Here is a 14688-nt window from a genome sequence, read left to right as displayed (position 1 = left end):
ATGTTTGTGTTCTTCATTCCAAAACAATAAAAGCTTTAACATACTTCCAAAATGGAACTTCACCCATGTGTATCCGCATGCGTAAATGTTTAAGTGCGTGTGTGGGGGAAGCGGGATGTTGGTGTGCAAGAAAAACATTTACGGAAATGAACTTGCACAATGTTACACCTCTGAATTTCTTTTTAATTGTGATAATGAAACAAGACGTTTACTCCTTGCCGCCAAAATTAATTCCCCTTGCATTTACTTTCTTTTTCGATATTCAATTAAAAGAGAGCATATGTTCTTACTAACAACGTTCAAACTTTAGTAACTTGATCGATCTGTCATTGAACCAGGATTTTAATTTCAGTTGATATACACTTTGCTATCATTTATATCGAGAATTGCAAACATGGCATATAAAGATAACTTATTATAATAGAAATTTTATGAATACATTTCTGTAAATGTTTTTCTTGCGCACCAACACACACCTGCACGCGGATACAACACGCACGCGGATACATATGGAAGTATTATTATTTTATCCTTTTACTTGTTTCAGTTATTTGACTGCGACCATGTTGGATCCCCGCCTTTAGTCGAACAAATTGACCCCAGGACTTATTCTCTGTAAGCCTAGTACTTATTGTATCGGTCTCTTTTGCCGAACCACTAAGTTACAGAGACGTAAACACACCAACATTGGTTGTCTAACAATGGCGGGAGGGACAAACACACAAATACATACACTGTCAGAAAGTTGTGTGCGTGTCAGACAGTGTGTGTGCGTGCATATATTTGTATATGCACACGTGTAGAAGTATATGTATAAAAACAATATATCCGCAGATATATATACGCGAGCCTGTACGTTCGTACGTACACACACACACACACACACACACGCACGCACACACACACATATTGATCTCCCAACTGAGATTCTCTTTTCTTTTTTCTCTATATTTACCACTAACGATAAAGCCGAAGATACGATAAACGTCTGAATGAATCATCTTCCTATCTTGTATGTGGACAACTCTTGAATCGTCTTACTAAGTAACTTTAATTAAACTCATTTCTTTATTGCTATCTCGCTGAGTCCTATTACAAAGCCCTCAAATCAATTAGTTTGCTAATCTGGACTGTTTTGCACCATCTTCTCCACAAGACCCTTCTGCATAACAGCCTCAACACTCAAACTATCCGAACTTCAAATCAACTAAATTGATCAATACTGTGCTGTCTATTCTTGGCAACAAACGTCCTTCTCACCAGATTCTCAGAACATCTCGGCTGGCGTCCATCTGAGAACTTCTTTGTGTAAACTGTTACCAAGTGTGAAATATTCTTTGGTCACTTCAATCCAACAAGACCATCCTCAATCAATACACTTCCAAATTCACGTCTTCGTTCACTCGTTTCACATCTGTTTTTCCATGCTTTCATGGATTAAATGATTATATTATTGAGACATTGTTTTTACAACTGGACGCCCTTCCTGTTGCCAGCCGTTTTTTTTTATCTAATGAAGGATTTCACTATCTTTTAACACATTGAATCTCTCTTTGTAATCAGCACCTACTAATACTGTCTTTGTAGAACCATATTTAACCCTTTTTGGTATCATATTTCCGGTAAAATTCACTACTTATGTGTTTCAGTTATCTTTCAAAATAATTAAAAGCATGGGATGATTTAATAAAATGATTAAGTTTTACATTAATTATTTAATCCAAATGTGAGTATTCTAAAAATTAAATGTCTTGTACATTGTTATCAGAGACAGTTTGGTATTGAAAAAGATTTAGCATCTTACATCCTATGTCACATACCAGTCTTCTCTCACGCTTGAAAACTTTATAGAAACCAGTGATTTTTGTCTTTGACATCACAAAAGTTTCGATTGTAACAAAAATCACATGACAACAATCAGATGTAGTTTTCCAGCCGTTCACGCCACCTACCTTTCTCAAACAATGACTGCTATATAATTTTTTATCGTTTGTTTATATTAGTGCTCACATACTTTTCTTTTTTTATGTTCACAGTATGATCCACAACATCCAATGCATGCTGAATTTCCTTTTATCCCAGACAGAGCCCGAATAATTATAAAAGATTGTTTACATGAACATTTAGAGGGTAAGTTTTAGCCTTTTTCAGTAGCTGACAAGTTCAAAACTGCTGAATGGTATGTGTCTATTTTTGACAGTAGCCTTAATGCATCTCTTTCACTGCCTTTAGGAGAATCCACTCTGGTGAAAACATAGAGATCTACTCTCTGTTAGAGAATAACTCAATATCTTGCTGTGTTACTGGTTCTTACCGCAGTAACTATGATATGTGGTCTATTTTTCTCTTCCCTTCCCTACCACAGTCTAAGAAGGCCTAACAAAGTGTTGGTTGGCCCAAGGCCACATTAGAAGTGATTTACCTAAGGTTCCACACAGTACAATCAATTCCAAAAGCATGTGGCTGCAAACTGAGCTTTGTAACCACACAGCTATGCTAGTACCTATAGATGTGTGTGTGTGCGCACGCGCGTGCAAGCATGGATGTTTTTAAAGATGTTCGCTTCCCAAACACGTGGTTTGGGGTTCAGTCCCACGACACAGTACATTAAACAAAAGTCTTCTATTATAGCTCTATGCTAACCATTTCTGTTAGAATGTTTTGCTTTTCTGCGAGACAGAGAGAACATTTGAAACCATTGATGTCGTTGTTTTAATAATGGAGATTTTAACGCTGTAGATGCCACTTTTTGAAGACATTTACCGTTTAGAGAGCAAGTGTTACTAGGTATTGCATTGTGACACTGGATTATGTTTAACTATATATATTAATTACATTCTATTAATCCTAGATGAAGAAAATGCAGAAGTTATTTGTACAGCTCTAACTTGCATTAAAGCCATTTAAAGCCTGTTTAAAAAAATCTCTTATAAAACTTGTGGTTAGTAGGGTAGTTTTATTGATTAAGTTTAGGAAAGAAGAAGCAATATTAAAACTAATATTTAAACTGAAAGGCAGATTAAGCTATGCAAACATCCTTCTGATATTCTTAGAACTTCATTGGAGAAGCCGCTTCTGTTTAAAGCCTTATTATAATATTTAGGAGATTTAAATATTCATGTTGTTATGCATGATAAAAGTTCTTTTCTTTCCTATGATGACCTATTCTAAGTAAAATGTATTGTTAGGTGCAGGCGTGGCTATATGATGAGAGGTTTGCTTCCCAGTCACCTGGTTTCGGGCTCAGTCCCACTGCGTGGTACCTTGGGCGAGTGTCTTCTACTATAGCCTCGGCCCGACCAAAGCCTTGTGAGTGGATTTGTAGACAAAAACTGGAAGCCTGTCGTATATACATGTGTGTGTGTGTGTGTGTGTGTGTGTGCGCGCGCGTGTGTCTGGTTGCCCCCACTACCACTTGATAACCGCTGTTGGTGTGTTTACGTCCTTGTAACGTGGCAGTCTGGCAAAAGAGACTGATGGAATGAGTACTAGGCTTAAAAAATAAGTACTGGAATCGACTCGTTGGACTTTAATTTTTCAAGGCGGCGCCACAGCATAGCTACAGTCTAATGCCTGAAAAAAGTAAATGATAAAAAGCAAAAGTATGGAACATTTTGATGTTCCTATGTGTTGCATTTAATGGTGCCGAAGTTTGTAACTTAATTTATTTTATAAACCTTTCAATCTAAATTCGCTTCTATTGAGTTTAGCATATAGAGAGATGAAAGATTAGTTGTAACCTGTAATAAGAACGGCCACAGTTAGAAAGGATTAGAAACAAATAATTAGTACTCAAAAGTTTTGATCTAAAGATTATTGTAAGTGCACAGTCAATATTTTAGATATTAACTTTAACTTGAAGCACGTATAGTCTACATGTAAAATATTATAATTAAGGAAATCTAGCAGAAATAAATCGTTGCTTAATTTTTAGATTTCGTGTTGTTGCATTTATCAATTATAAGTGTATTCCCATGGTTTTTGTGCGACCAAAGGCAAAATGCGTAAATAACATTATTATTACTATCATTTCATTCTGAGCCGAGGAAGGTGTTGAAATGTTAATGGATAAATGGATGTAGGGACGCTATTGTTCCAAAATAAACATAAAATCTGTGTGTGTGCGCGCGCGCGTGATATCTTTATCAACACTTAACGTCCGTTGGAGGGCTTGACAGGAACTGACAAGGCCAAGGGTCGCACTATGTTCCATAGTCTTTTTGGCTTAGTCTACTGCTGGACGCCCTTCCTAAAACCAATCATTCCACATAAAGTACTGGGTACTTTTTACATGACACCAGCATCTACGTCAATGCTTTTTATGTGGCGTCTTGATTTAGGATCTCAATTCTGTTGTAGGCACGTCTTCTCGAGTATAGCAATATATCACATATCTCGGTCCCCTGTCATCTCTTTCGTAAGGGTCAGCGTTTTGAGATCGGCCTTCAATACTTCATCCCATGTTCCTGGGTCTCCTGCTACCAAAAGTCTAGAACCAAAAGACTCCGAAACGAGGAAGAGGTGCGTTTTTATAAGGAGTAATAGGCTCAGATGGAGTAGTGAACTGGCTGTCCCACGTGATCACATTTAGGGCCTCCGACTGGTTATGCGCAATCGAGTAAGAGACAAATTGCGCTAATACCAACCAATCAGAGTAGTGGACACAGCGGGACCCAAATAGCGGCCAAAGGCTAGCTGTTCCCTGCTACGTTCGAATGCACGTATATATAATAAATGGGAGAGAGGAATTCCACCCGAGTCTACGCTACACTTCCCTCCACTTAAAGTGATCGGCATTTCTTCATGCAGCTGTCCTCGTCTACATGCATTATATGACCAAGCTAGTGCAGACTCCTTCTAATACCTCTTATGCTCACCTTCTCTCTCAATACATCAATGCTCTGTCGCACACGCACACTGACATTGCACATCCAGCAGAGCATACCAGCTTCGTTCCTCTCCACCTTCGCATGTCCTCTGCATTCATGACCCACATCTCACTACCATGCAGCATCGCAGTTCACACACATGCATCATACAATCTTCCCTTTACTTGGAGAGAGCTTTGATTGACAACAAAGGTAAAAGCTCTCTGAACTTTCTCCATCCTATTTTTATTCTAGCAACTACACTTTCGTTATATACTCCTCTACTGTTAATTAGGACACCTAGGAAGTAAAAATTATTTACAACTTCCAGAGAGGCACCGGAACATGTAAGGAAATCAGTTTCCCGTGTATCTGTGGTCTTTATGGCTCTCGTACATCTTCCACATATGAACACTACTTTCTCTGTTAACCTTCCTACAATTCCATTGCACCTCTTATGTGTACACAGCTTGCACTGGATACCCCGAATGGAATTTCTCTCTAAGCCTTCATACATATTAAGTAGGGCCATTTACCGGAAGAGTGAAGGGTCCTGTCCGATTTCTTGCCTACTAAGACCTTGATATTTGCTAATTTTACTTTAAGACTCTTTGATTCCAGATTGTTTCCACACCTGAAATTTCTTGTCTAATTCTGTTACAGATACTGCTATGAGGGCAAAATAATCAGCATATAAGGTGTTCTCAAGGGTTTCCAGACTTAAACTCCTCTGTTATGTCCTGGAGGACGACGACGAATATAAGTGGGGTGAAGACCGACTCTTGGTGGACACCTACTTAGACACTAAATTCATCACTATACCCATGACCAACTCTTACCTTACAAGCAGCACCCCTGTACATAGCCTGTACTGCTTTCACAAGCTATTCGTCTATCCCTAGCTTCCTCAGAGACCACCACATCACAGAGCGAGGTACTCCGGCGAAGGCTTTCTCTAGGTCAACAAATTCTAAGCTTCTTCTTCTTAGCTAAATACCCCTCTTACAGTTGCCTGTCTATGAAAATAGCATCTGTGGTGCTTCTCTTTGGGACAAAGCCGAACTGCATTTCATTTAATCTAATTCTGTTCCGCAACTTTCATCACCTGGTCCAGCAATTTTGTGCCTCTATAATTACTTCTATCTAGGGCGTCTCCCTTGCCCATGTAGCAGCTGACTATGATGCTGCTTCACCAGTCACTTGGGAATACGCTTCCCAGAATAACCTCATTAACTATACTGATGACTAAACTGTATCAAACTCTGCCAGATATCTTAAGCATTTCAGCAGTGACTTCTGATGGACCAGGAGCCTTCCCTGTCTTCATATCTTTAACTGTCTTATCTATCATACTCCAGTCAACTAGGATAGCTGGTCCCTCTGTTGGGTTCACATGACGAAGACCCTCTTTCATTCTCCGCATGTCTTTCATAGTAGCTCTTACATGCCTCTTTCTTTTCAGGATCACTAAGAGCACTTCTTAACCTCAACATCTTGATTCTCTCTACCACAATGTCTAGCTATCAGGAACACCAAGTCTCTGATCTTCACGCTGTAAGGTTTGGCAAACCTCTTCCTTTCTGCTTCTGCCCTAGCTATGTATATCTGACGTCTTGCTTCTCTGATATGTTTCTTTGGTACCCTCACTCTTTCCAAGCTCGTCACTTCTCTTTTGTAGTCCTGTCTACCTCACTTTTCCACAACTATGTCACCCTTGGTCTGATGGAAACTTTGCTCCAACCACAGATTTGGTCTGTCACCCTCAGTAGATTATCCCGTAAGAACTTCCAGTTGTCCTCTGTGTCCTGTCTCTATCCCTACCTCCTCCTCATCAAAAGCTTATTTAAGGATATCTTTAAATCTCCGCCCATTTGAAGGAGCCATGAGCTTCCATTACCATATCGGTTTGCGTCTCGGAATCCTTACACACACATATATACATACACACATATATAAACATACGTACACACACACACACATATATATATATACACATGCGTACATACACACACACATATATCGTGTTTTACCTCAAAGCAATGCACAGTACCATAATTTTTGACTCGAGCCAAATACAAAAACTTCTCTAAATCTTAAGAATATCCGCGTAAATGGAATCAAGAATAACCGTGTAAATGGAATCAGGATAAGCTGGTTTGTGCTTACAGCAAATCGTGTAATTTGTAATAAACAAGTCAGCACTATATAATAATCTGCTTGTTCGTTTGCCCGTTATACTTTAGTTAGTTAGAGAAGTGGAGGTGAGTGAGAGATGGAGTAAAAGTGAGAGAGAGAGAGGGGGAGGAATGACTAGAGAAAAAAGGAGGAGTTAAATAATACACTATGGCCAAATGCATCACGTGGTTAGTTGAAGGGAGAGGCGAAGAGCGAGAGAAAAGAGGGAGATAGAAGTGTTAGTGACATGCGGTAGGGTGGGGAGGGAAAGGTAAAAAGAAAGTGATATGTTGAGGATACAACATTTAGCAGAGGGTAATGTTCTAGTGGTGAGGTTAAAGGCAGACAGAGGGAGATGAACAAGGGAGGCAGTTACATTATGAGAGAGAGAGAGAGAGACAGACAGACAGATACAGGTTTGCATTGTTAGAGTAGAGATACATCGACAGAAAGAAAAACTAGATATAGACAGTTAAACTGGAATAATCTTCGTTATTGAAAACTATAGTGATGATGATGGTGGTATTTTGATAGTGAAAAGCATTTTTTTTATTCAACTAAATCTATATTATTCTTTTGCCTGTTCGTAGAAGAATATTAGTTTGTTAGAGAGGAAAAGGAGGAGAGTGAGAGAGAGGAAGGGAGTATGTGAGTGTGAGAAAGAAGATAGCCAGCTGATGCATTATACTGTCACTCATATGGTTAGTGGAAGTGAAGAGGAAAATTACACGGTTAAAAAAGTTTGTTGCGAGAAAGAAACTTAAAGCGTTCAGCAGGGGGGGAATCTTAGAACCATATATATTATTGTGACTAGAAATGAAATAACTTAGCAAAATAAAAATAAAAATGCAAATCATCCTTTCTTGTTCTGTGGAACTTCCACAGTCCTACTAGTCAAATAATATTTTGAAATGTATTAACCGAAAAAGCTCTTGCTATTATATTTTACACAATGTATAATACTGAAACATATTTGGTTTTGTTTAGTCTGGGGAGAATCCTTTTGCCTTTACTCCTTATCAACTAACACATTCACTGATTCGATTTCCACTCAATTTATTTATATATTTTTTTCCAGAATTTTCGTTGCTTCTTGCAACCATCTCAATGGTTGTTGGCTGTCCGTTATCAGCGCTGCGTTCCTTTTGTTGACTTTATTATATTTATATTTGTGTGTGTTATATACAACATATACACACACATATGTATGTATGTACATACATATATAGTTCACAGATGAGATCTAGAGATTCTCTGTATAGAAGACACTCAGTAGTGCTCAAATGATTCAAACTTAGACTCCGATGTCTTTACAGAGGATCATTCCACAAGGTAAAGAAAGGCTATAAGAGGGATCAGGTTGAGTGGGTGTAGAGGCAATTATGTGGATAAACAAATAAGATATGTCAAATAAATTAAATACATCATGATGTATTTAATGTGTCTAATTTGTTTATCCGCATAAATGCCTATTATATATATATATGTGTATATATATATATACACATACATACATAGATGCAGTTTGAGATAGTCCACATTTGATGGCATTGTTCACAGCTGTGTAGATATTTATCATGCAGGAACAGTATATGATGAAAATACAGCAAAGAAGAAAGCCATCCTTATGAGTAACATCATCAAAAATGAAGTCAAACAGCTGAACTTTTCACGGTAGGTAAAACCCCTATCACCATATTACTATTTTTATTCACTCCAAGGTGACATACCAGTGTCTACGAAGGAGTTATAAGCCGTCATTTGAGTTGCTAAAAATAACAAAACAAAATTTCCCTTGAAATATACTATACCATCTTAAAAAGGAAGGTCATGTGAAAACATAGGGTTAAATAAACAAGAAAACAGTATGGCTAGAATGCTGCTGATTATAAGTTTGCTCAGGCGGGGTTGACTTGGGGTTAAATAACAACAAGCAAGATCAACTGTGGAGGGATTTTTAACTTATAATGTAAAGAACAGTGACAGACAGCTCGCTATTTCTCACTCTCATCACCCTACTATACTATTATTAGTAGTGGTAAGTAATTTTGAGAATTTCTTGCTTGGTACCTTGGGCCTCTTCTATAGCCCAGACCAACCAAAGCCCTGAATGAACTAGGTAGACGGAAAACTGAAAGCCTGCCATGTATATGCGTGTGCGCTCATGTCTCCTTGTCGTAAAAGAATGTCTGACACAGTCATATATATGCGGTGTCGTATGTTTGCAAGCTTATGTGAAATCAAGTTCAGCCATTGTGCTGTTCAAAGTACTATAGGAAATATTACTTTGTTTGAAAACAGGTAACGGTTCAAATTGGCCCCCCGTCCAATCCATGGTAGCATGGAAAAATGGACGTTGAAATAAACCAATGATGCACACACACACACACACATACACAGGGTATCCATAAATTATCTTTAAAACTTTCACACTTCAAATTGTAACGGTAATTTATGGACATCCAGCACATTTGTAGATCAGGTTTTTTCCCTCTATCTTCTCAACATCTGACGTGAAACCACATCTCTCTCTACTATAACCCCACGCAGTTAAGGGAGCTTCTGGTTGTCTTGCAAGTTATTTAGCAACCTCACTCGTGCAGATGACAAGGAAAAAAAAAAAAAAAGCACTCAGTACCCTATGTAAAGTGGCTTGCATTAGGAAAGGCATCCAGCCATATAAGTTATGCCAAAGTAGACATTGGCGCTCGACACAGGCTTTCAGCTCGGATCCTGCCAAACTATTCAACCCATGCCAGTATGGAAGACAGATCTTTTCTCTTTTACTTCTTTCAGTCATTAGACTGCGGCTATGCTGGGGAGAATTTTTTAGTTGAATGTATCAACCCCAGAACTTATTTTTTTAAGACTGGTACTTATTCTATTGGTCTCTTTTGCTGATGTAAATACACCAGCACCGGTTGTCAAGCTGAGGTGGAAGACAGACACAAAGACACACACATATACAATGGGCCTCTTTCAGTTTCTATCTACCAGATCCACTCACAAGGTTTTGGTCGGCCTGAGGCTATAGTAGAAGGTACTTGCCCAAAGTGTCAAGCAGTGCGACTGAACCTGGAACCATGTGGTTGGGAAATAGGCTTCTTATCACACAGCCACGCCTGCGTCTATATTAAATAAAGGTGATAAGCATACCCACAGGTTGGAAAGAAAGTCCAGTTGCGTTTTTGACTTGATCACTTTGAGGGTACCTTTTCAGTACTAATGTGTCCCCCCCACATCCCCGCAGATTACTTTACACCACAGTGGTTAAATTCATATCAATTTTACCCTTTTATACTGTTGCATACTACTATTGAAGTTATTCCCTTTCATTTTTCAGTTACAAATATGTATCCACAGTTCTAATAGGAGAAAAAAAACGACAGGACTTGGCACTAAGCAGGAAGGTATTGCAATCAGCTGAAGATGATGGTTATGCTGAATATGTATTTGAAAACAGCACATTAGTTGCACATGGGGTGATAGTGGCTTTTTACTGTGAATGATATAGAAGCACTTGCACATAATCTTCAATCAAATAACGTTCTTTGAGGAGTTTGTTGTTAATAAAATTATATCATTCTTAGAAATAGACATTTTTTTAAAAGGAAAACAAAACAATATCTGCTATTTCAAGATGTCTTTTTGGTGGGGTTTTGATATGGGTCTTCCAAGACTGACATATTTCATGTGCCATTGGAACAGCTTACAAGGTGGAAATTCCAGAAGGGTGTCCTGGAGAGAAAATACCAGACAGTGTTTAGAGCAAGGGACAATACAGGTCACATCAGGGCAAGAAGTGAGTTAAGACAGGACATGTAGTGAACTAGCTCAACGGAGCAGAGGCAATGGTAGTAGCAAAATGTGAAGCAGAGGAATCAGCATATCAGTGGTCTTTCATTGGATGCAGTCTACCGTGACTGAGTGTGTGTAGTATCAGCTACTGAGATGAGAGGAGGCCTAATCTTTGCTATGTTGAGTATGCTTGTTCACTAAAAAAGATTTCCAGTAGTGGTCAAGAACTGTTGATGCTTAGGGTGGGGTAGTTACTTGATGTTTATGAGTGACAGTGGTGTTTGACAGAGACAACATTAACATGACCCCAGTGGAAGATCTCAGGCTGTTATTCCTAGAGTCAATGTAGGTTTGGTGTAAGATGTCGAGGCTGCAAATAGATGATGCTTTGATGCAGAAGGTTGGGGAGGAATGAAGGCTGGCAACATCTGAGTATGAGTGCATGTTGGATATGCTAACAAGTAGATCATCAATATATAAGAAAAAGAGCATAGAGGAGAAAACTTAATCTTGGGGTACTTCAGTAGTACATGCAATAAGATCTGACAGGAAGCCACTGAGGCAAGAGATGACGGATGGAACTCAAAGAGTAGCAGTTTTGATAGATTTGTGTGCTGCATACAGTTGAATGCTTTGCAGATGTTGAGTAATTAATTTTTTTTTAAAGAGATTTTCTTAATGCCAAGGATCCACTGGTGAGTAGCATAAGAGGGAAATTCAAGTTGCTGGGATAAGTTGTCAATGGCTGTCTTCATTAGCTTTGCAGTGATAGAAGTAAGTGCAGAAGTATGATTAATGGCAGGGTCAGAGTAATTGCTCTTCTTGGAAATGGGACAACATAGTTGTGGGTTTCCAAAGATCAGGATTTATCAGTGGAGAGAAAAATAGAAAGAGAAATATTGAAGTATTTGGTGTGTAGAGAGTAACTCTGATATACATTGACCAGGAAAATGTTCCTTTCCTTACTCAGACAATGGCCTTATTGATTTCATACTTGGCATGAAGGTGTGTGTCAGTGGACCTGATGGAGTGGGAAGAGAATTTTTGGAGGAGGTTTACCTCATATGACTAATGTCAAGTTGAATTCAAAGTGGGCAGCAAAAGAAAAGATTTTCTGCAGGGAAGTACTCACTGAGTTCAATATGAAATATATGATGTAGTCTTACAAGAGTTGCCGTGTTGGCAATAAGGTATCCAATTTGTAGGTGTCAGTGATTTTCTACAAGTATTATAGATGTGTTGTCTGGACTTAAAGTACAGTATGAGTGAAACATTTGGAGAATTCAGAGCTGTAATCTTGAGTGGGATGAAGAGAGAGAGGTACACATGAAAGGAATGATTACAGTCAACTGCTTAAATTCTCCTGGCACTGACAAACCCATTACTACAGCCATCTTTTTTCAAAAATGTTACCAAGCCACAAGAGACAAAATACAGCCACTCATCACGTTCAAACTTATTTGTCCCCTCTTTACATGATTTAGTCCACTAAGAATTATTCAATCATCAAGCATCTCCGCTACTCCACCCCTCCCTAACTGAACTATTTAACAAAGCTTTATCTTGATTCCTTTCCTATTCCTCTTCTAAAACCCACATCAATATATTGTGTGTGTGTTCTATTTAAGCATGTATGGACTAGTTTAAATAGATTACCCAAAGGAAATCACTCAGTGTGTTAATGAATAGCAAGGCAATAGTAATAAAGAAGTGTTGTGTAATGTCCATTGGACACAACACAGACATGTTATATATTCACACATGCACACAAACACACATAGAAAATGTCAGCCAGTGTACCAAACTGCCATTAACTGAACAACAGATTCAGCTGTGATAAAGACAGATCAGTTAAACAACAAACAATTTAAGAACAAAGTTTTATTTAATGCAATCATTTAAAATTTTCTTCCCCACCACGAAATTTTAAACGCTAAACATTATAATGTGAAAAGAAACTAGCAAAAAAAAAAAAAAACCCCATGTAAAATTGCAAGGACAGATTAAGTAAATAAAGAAATAAAAATAAATTAAAGATATTTGAGAAAAGAAAATATTAAGTGCAGACATCATTGGAAGAATCAGTGAAAGACAAGACGTGATTCCAATCTTCTGAGTCTGAAAGATTAGCTCTTTCATCTGTAATCTCAATAAAACCTCAGGTTTATTCACTTTGAACAAGGCATTCTGGCAAGGCCATAGGTTTGTGCCTCGATAGAGAGTGAGGGGCATGCACCCACTCACCTACAAGCAATCAGATTGTGGTTTGCAATCATTTGCTTAGTCATTCTACAGTTCATCACTTGACTCTCTGCTATCCTTATGTTCTGATTTTTCCTCATCAAACTGTTCCTCAATGTTTTCATTTGATGTTTGATTCTCATCTATTTCACTCAAGTCAGAAAACCCTACAGTGTCCCTAGTGATGCAATCTGAAAAAGAAATAAAACATATTCACAGGAAATTATTTCATTTAGTCCAGTGAAACCCATGCAAAAATTACAACATGGATGAAAATAATGTTAATGGTGATAAACCATAACATTTACTCTTAAAACAAAGTATAGAAACAACTTTCAAAATGAACTATCTTTCTTATGCAAAACCTTGTTTTGTGGAGACAACACATATTTACAACTTTAAAGTAACAATAACATTTCTTTGATATATTGCCACTAGTTTGTTGGTCAGCAATGTCAGCTGTCACCAACTACTTCTAATCTCCAGTCATGTGACTGTAAATAGTAAACTGAAATTTAAAAATTTTAACTACATGAACTAGATTATTTGAAACAAAGGCTGAACATACCACCAACAGCAAAAACACAGTAGCTATCTGTATCCCCACCTCCACATGCACCAATACATACTTGTTTCTGATTATCAAAATATGAACAAACATTAATAACTTCCAACTCACTGGGGCAAGGTGTACATCAGTAACTATAAGTACTTCTTTATAGATTGTGTGGTAAGAGTTGACTAATTGCTGAGAAATAATGTCTTAATAAAAAATGAAGATATGGCACTAAAGTATCAGGTTGAAACTAAAAGTTTAAGGCAGTGATCCTGTATGGCCAAAACCATAATAATGCCATAATAAAACTTAACTTCAGAGGTATACAAAGAGGTAAAATAAACACATTGAGAACATAACTCACCTTTAATTGAATGATTGCAAGGAGAAATGGAGATATGTTCTTGAGGGTTGTCATCAGAATCTACAGTAACAATGAAAAATGACTGTATCAAAATAGTTAAATAAACTGGTAGATTTGTATATATATATATACCCAAATGTTAGCATGATTAATAATGTGTGTTAACATAGAAAAATGTGTTTGAAACCATAACTTATATATCTAAATATTTTTCTGTCTTAAAACAGGAGCAAGTCCCAGATGTAGAGGAGTATAATATAATAAGATTGTATAATGTTTATGCTATTTTCATGAATATGTGTGGCCTAGTCATTAGGATGTTCACTTTATCTTGAGGTAATAAGTTTGATTTCTGGACTAAGCAGCCTATTGTCTCCTTGAGCAAGACACTTCATTACATGTCACTTTTAGTCTACTCAACAGTAAATGAGTAACTAGCTAGGATGCTGGTGCAGCCTGCTCTCTCTCTCTCTCTCTCCATTTGTCACATCTTGAATGTGTCACAGAGTCATGGGAGAAGGCGCTGAGAAGATATCTGCTTGTGGTTATAGAAGCACCTAAAACAGTTTAGTGAAAGCATGGTACATACTACACAAAGTCATATTCACCCACAGATAGTGGTAGAGTACATTCTGCTGTTTTAAAGAGTGCAATCAATGAAATCCTGCTGAAATGATTTAATCAAG

At 37.8% G+C, this 14688-nt stretch overlaps 2 protein-coding genes across 3 annotated transcripts in view; one reads left to right on the top strand and one right to left on the bottom strand.

Annotated features, from left to right (window-relative positions):
• Window positions 1-10636, top strand: part of LOC106872401 (dynein light chain Tctex-type protein 2B) — a 16456-nt gene extending 5820 nt beyond the window's left edge. Inside the window, exons 2-4 of the mRNA XM_014919394.2 lie at window positions 2037-2130; window positions 8627-8717; window positions 10387-10636. Of these exons, the coding sequence (XP_014774880.1) occupies window positions 2037-2130; window positions 8627-8717; window positions 10387-10552 (351 nt within the window). The 3' untranslated portion in view covers window positions 10553-10636. The remainder of the gene's footprint in view (window positions 1-2036; window positions 2131-8626; window positions 8718-10386) is intronic.
• Window positions 10637-12707: 2071 nt separating this feature from the next.
• The window catches only part of LOC128246987 (uncharacterized), a 29258-nt gene continuing 27277 nt past the window's right edge, over window positions 12708-14688 (bottom strand). For both annotated transcript variants that reach the window (XM_052970222.1, XM_052970223.1), the window contains 2 exons: window positions 14003-14062; window positions 12708-13273 (listed from right to left, as the gene is read on the bottom strand). In XM_052970222.1, coding sequence (XP_052826182.1) covers window positions 13131-13273; window positions 14003-14062 — 203 coding nt within the window. In that variant the 3' untranslated portion in view covers window positions 12708-13130. The remainder of the gene's footprint in view (window positions 13274-14002; window positions 14063-14688) is intronic.

The sequence above is a fragment of the Octopus bimaculoides genome, chromosome 8, assembly GCF_001194135.2.
Source record: "Octopus bimaculoides isolate UCB-OBI-ISO-001 chromosome 8, ASM119413v2, whole genome shotgun sequence".
In the NCBI taxonomy this organism is placed as follows: Eukaryota; Metazoa; Mollusca; class Cephalopoda; order Octopoda; family Octopodidae; genus Octopus; species Octopus bimaculoides.
Note: the sequence above shows the minus strand (reverse complement) of the source record. Positions and strands in the feature narration are given on the sequence as shown.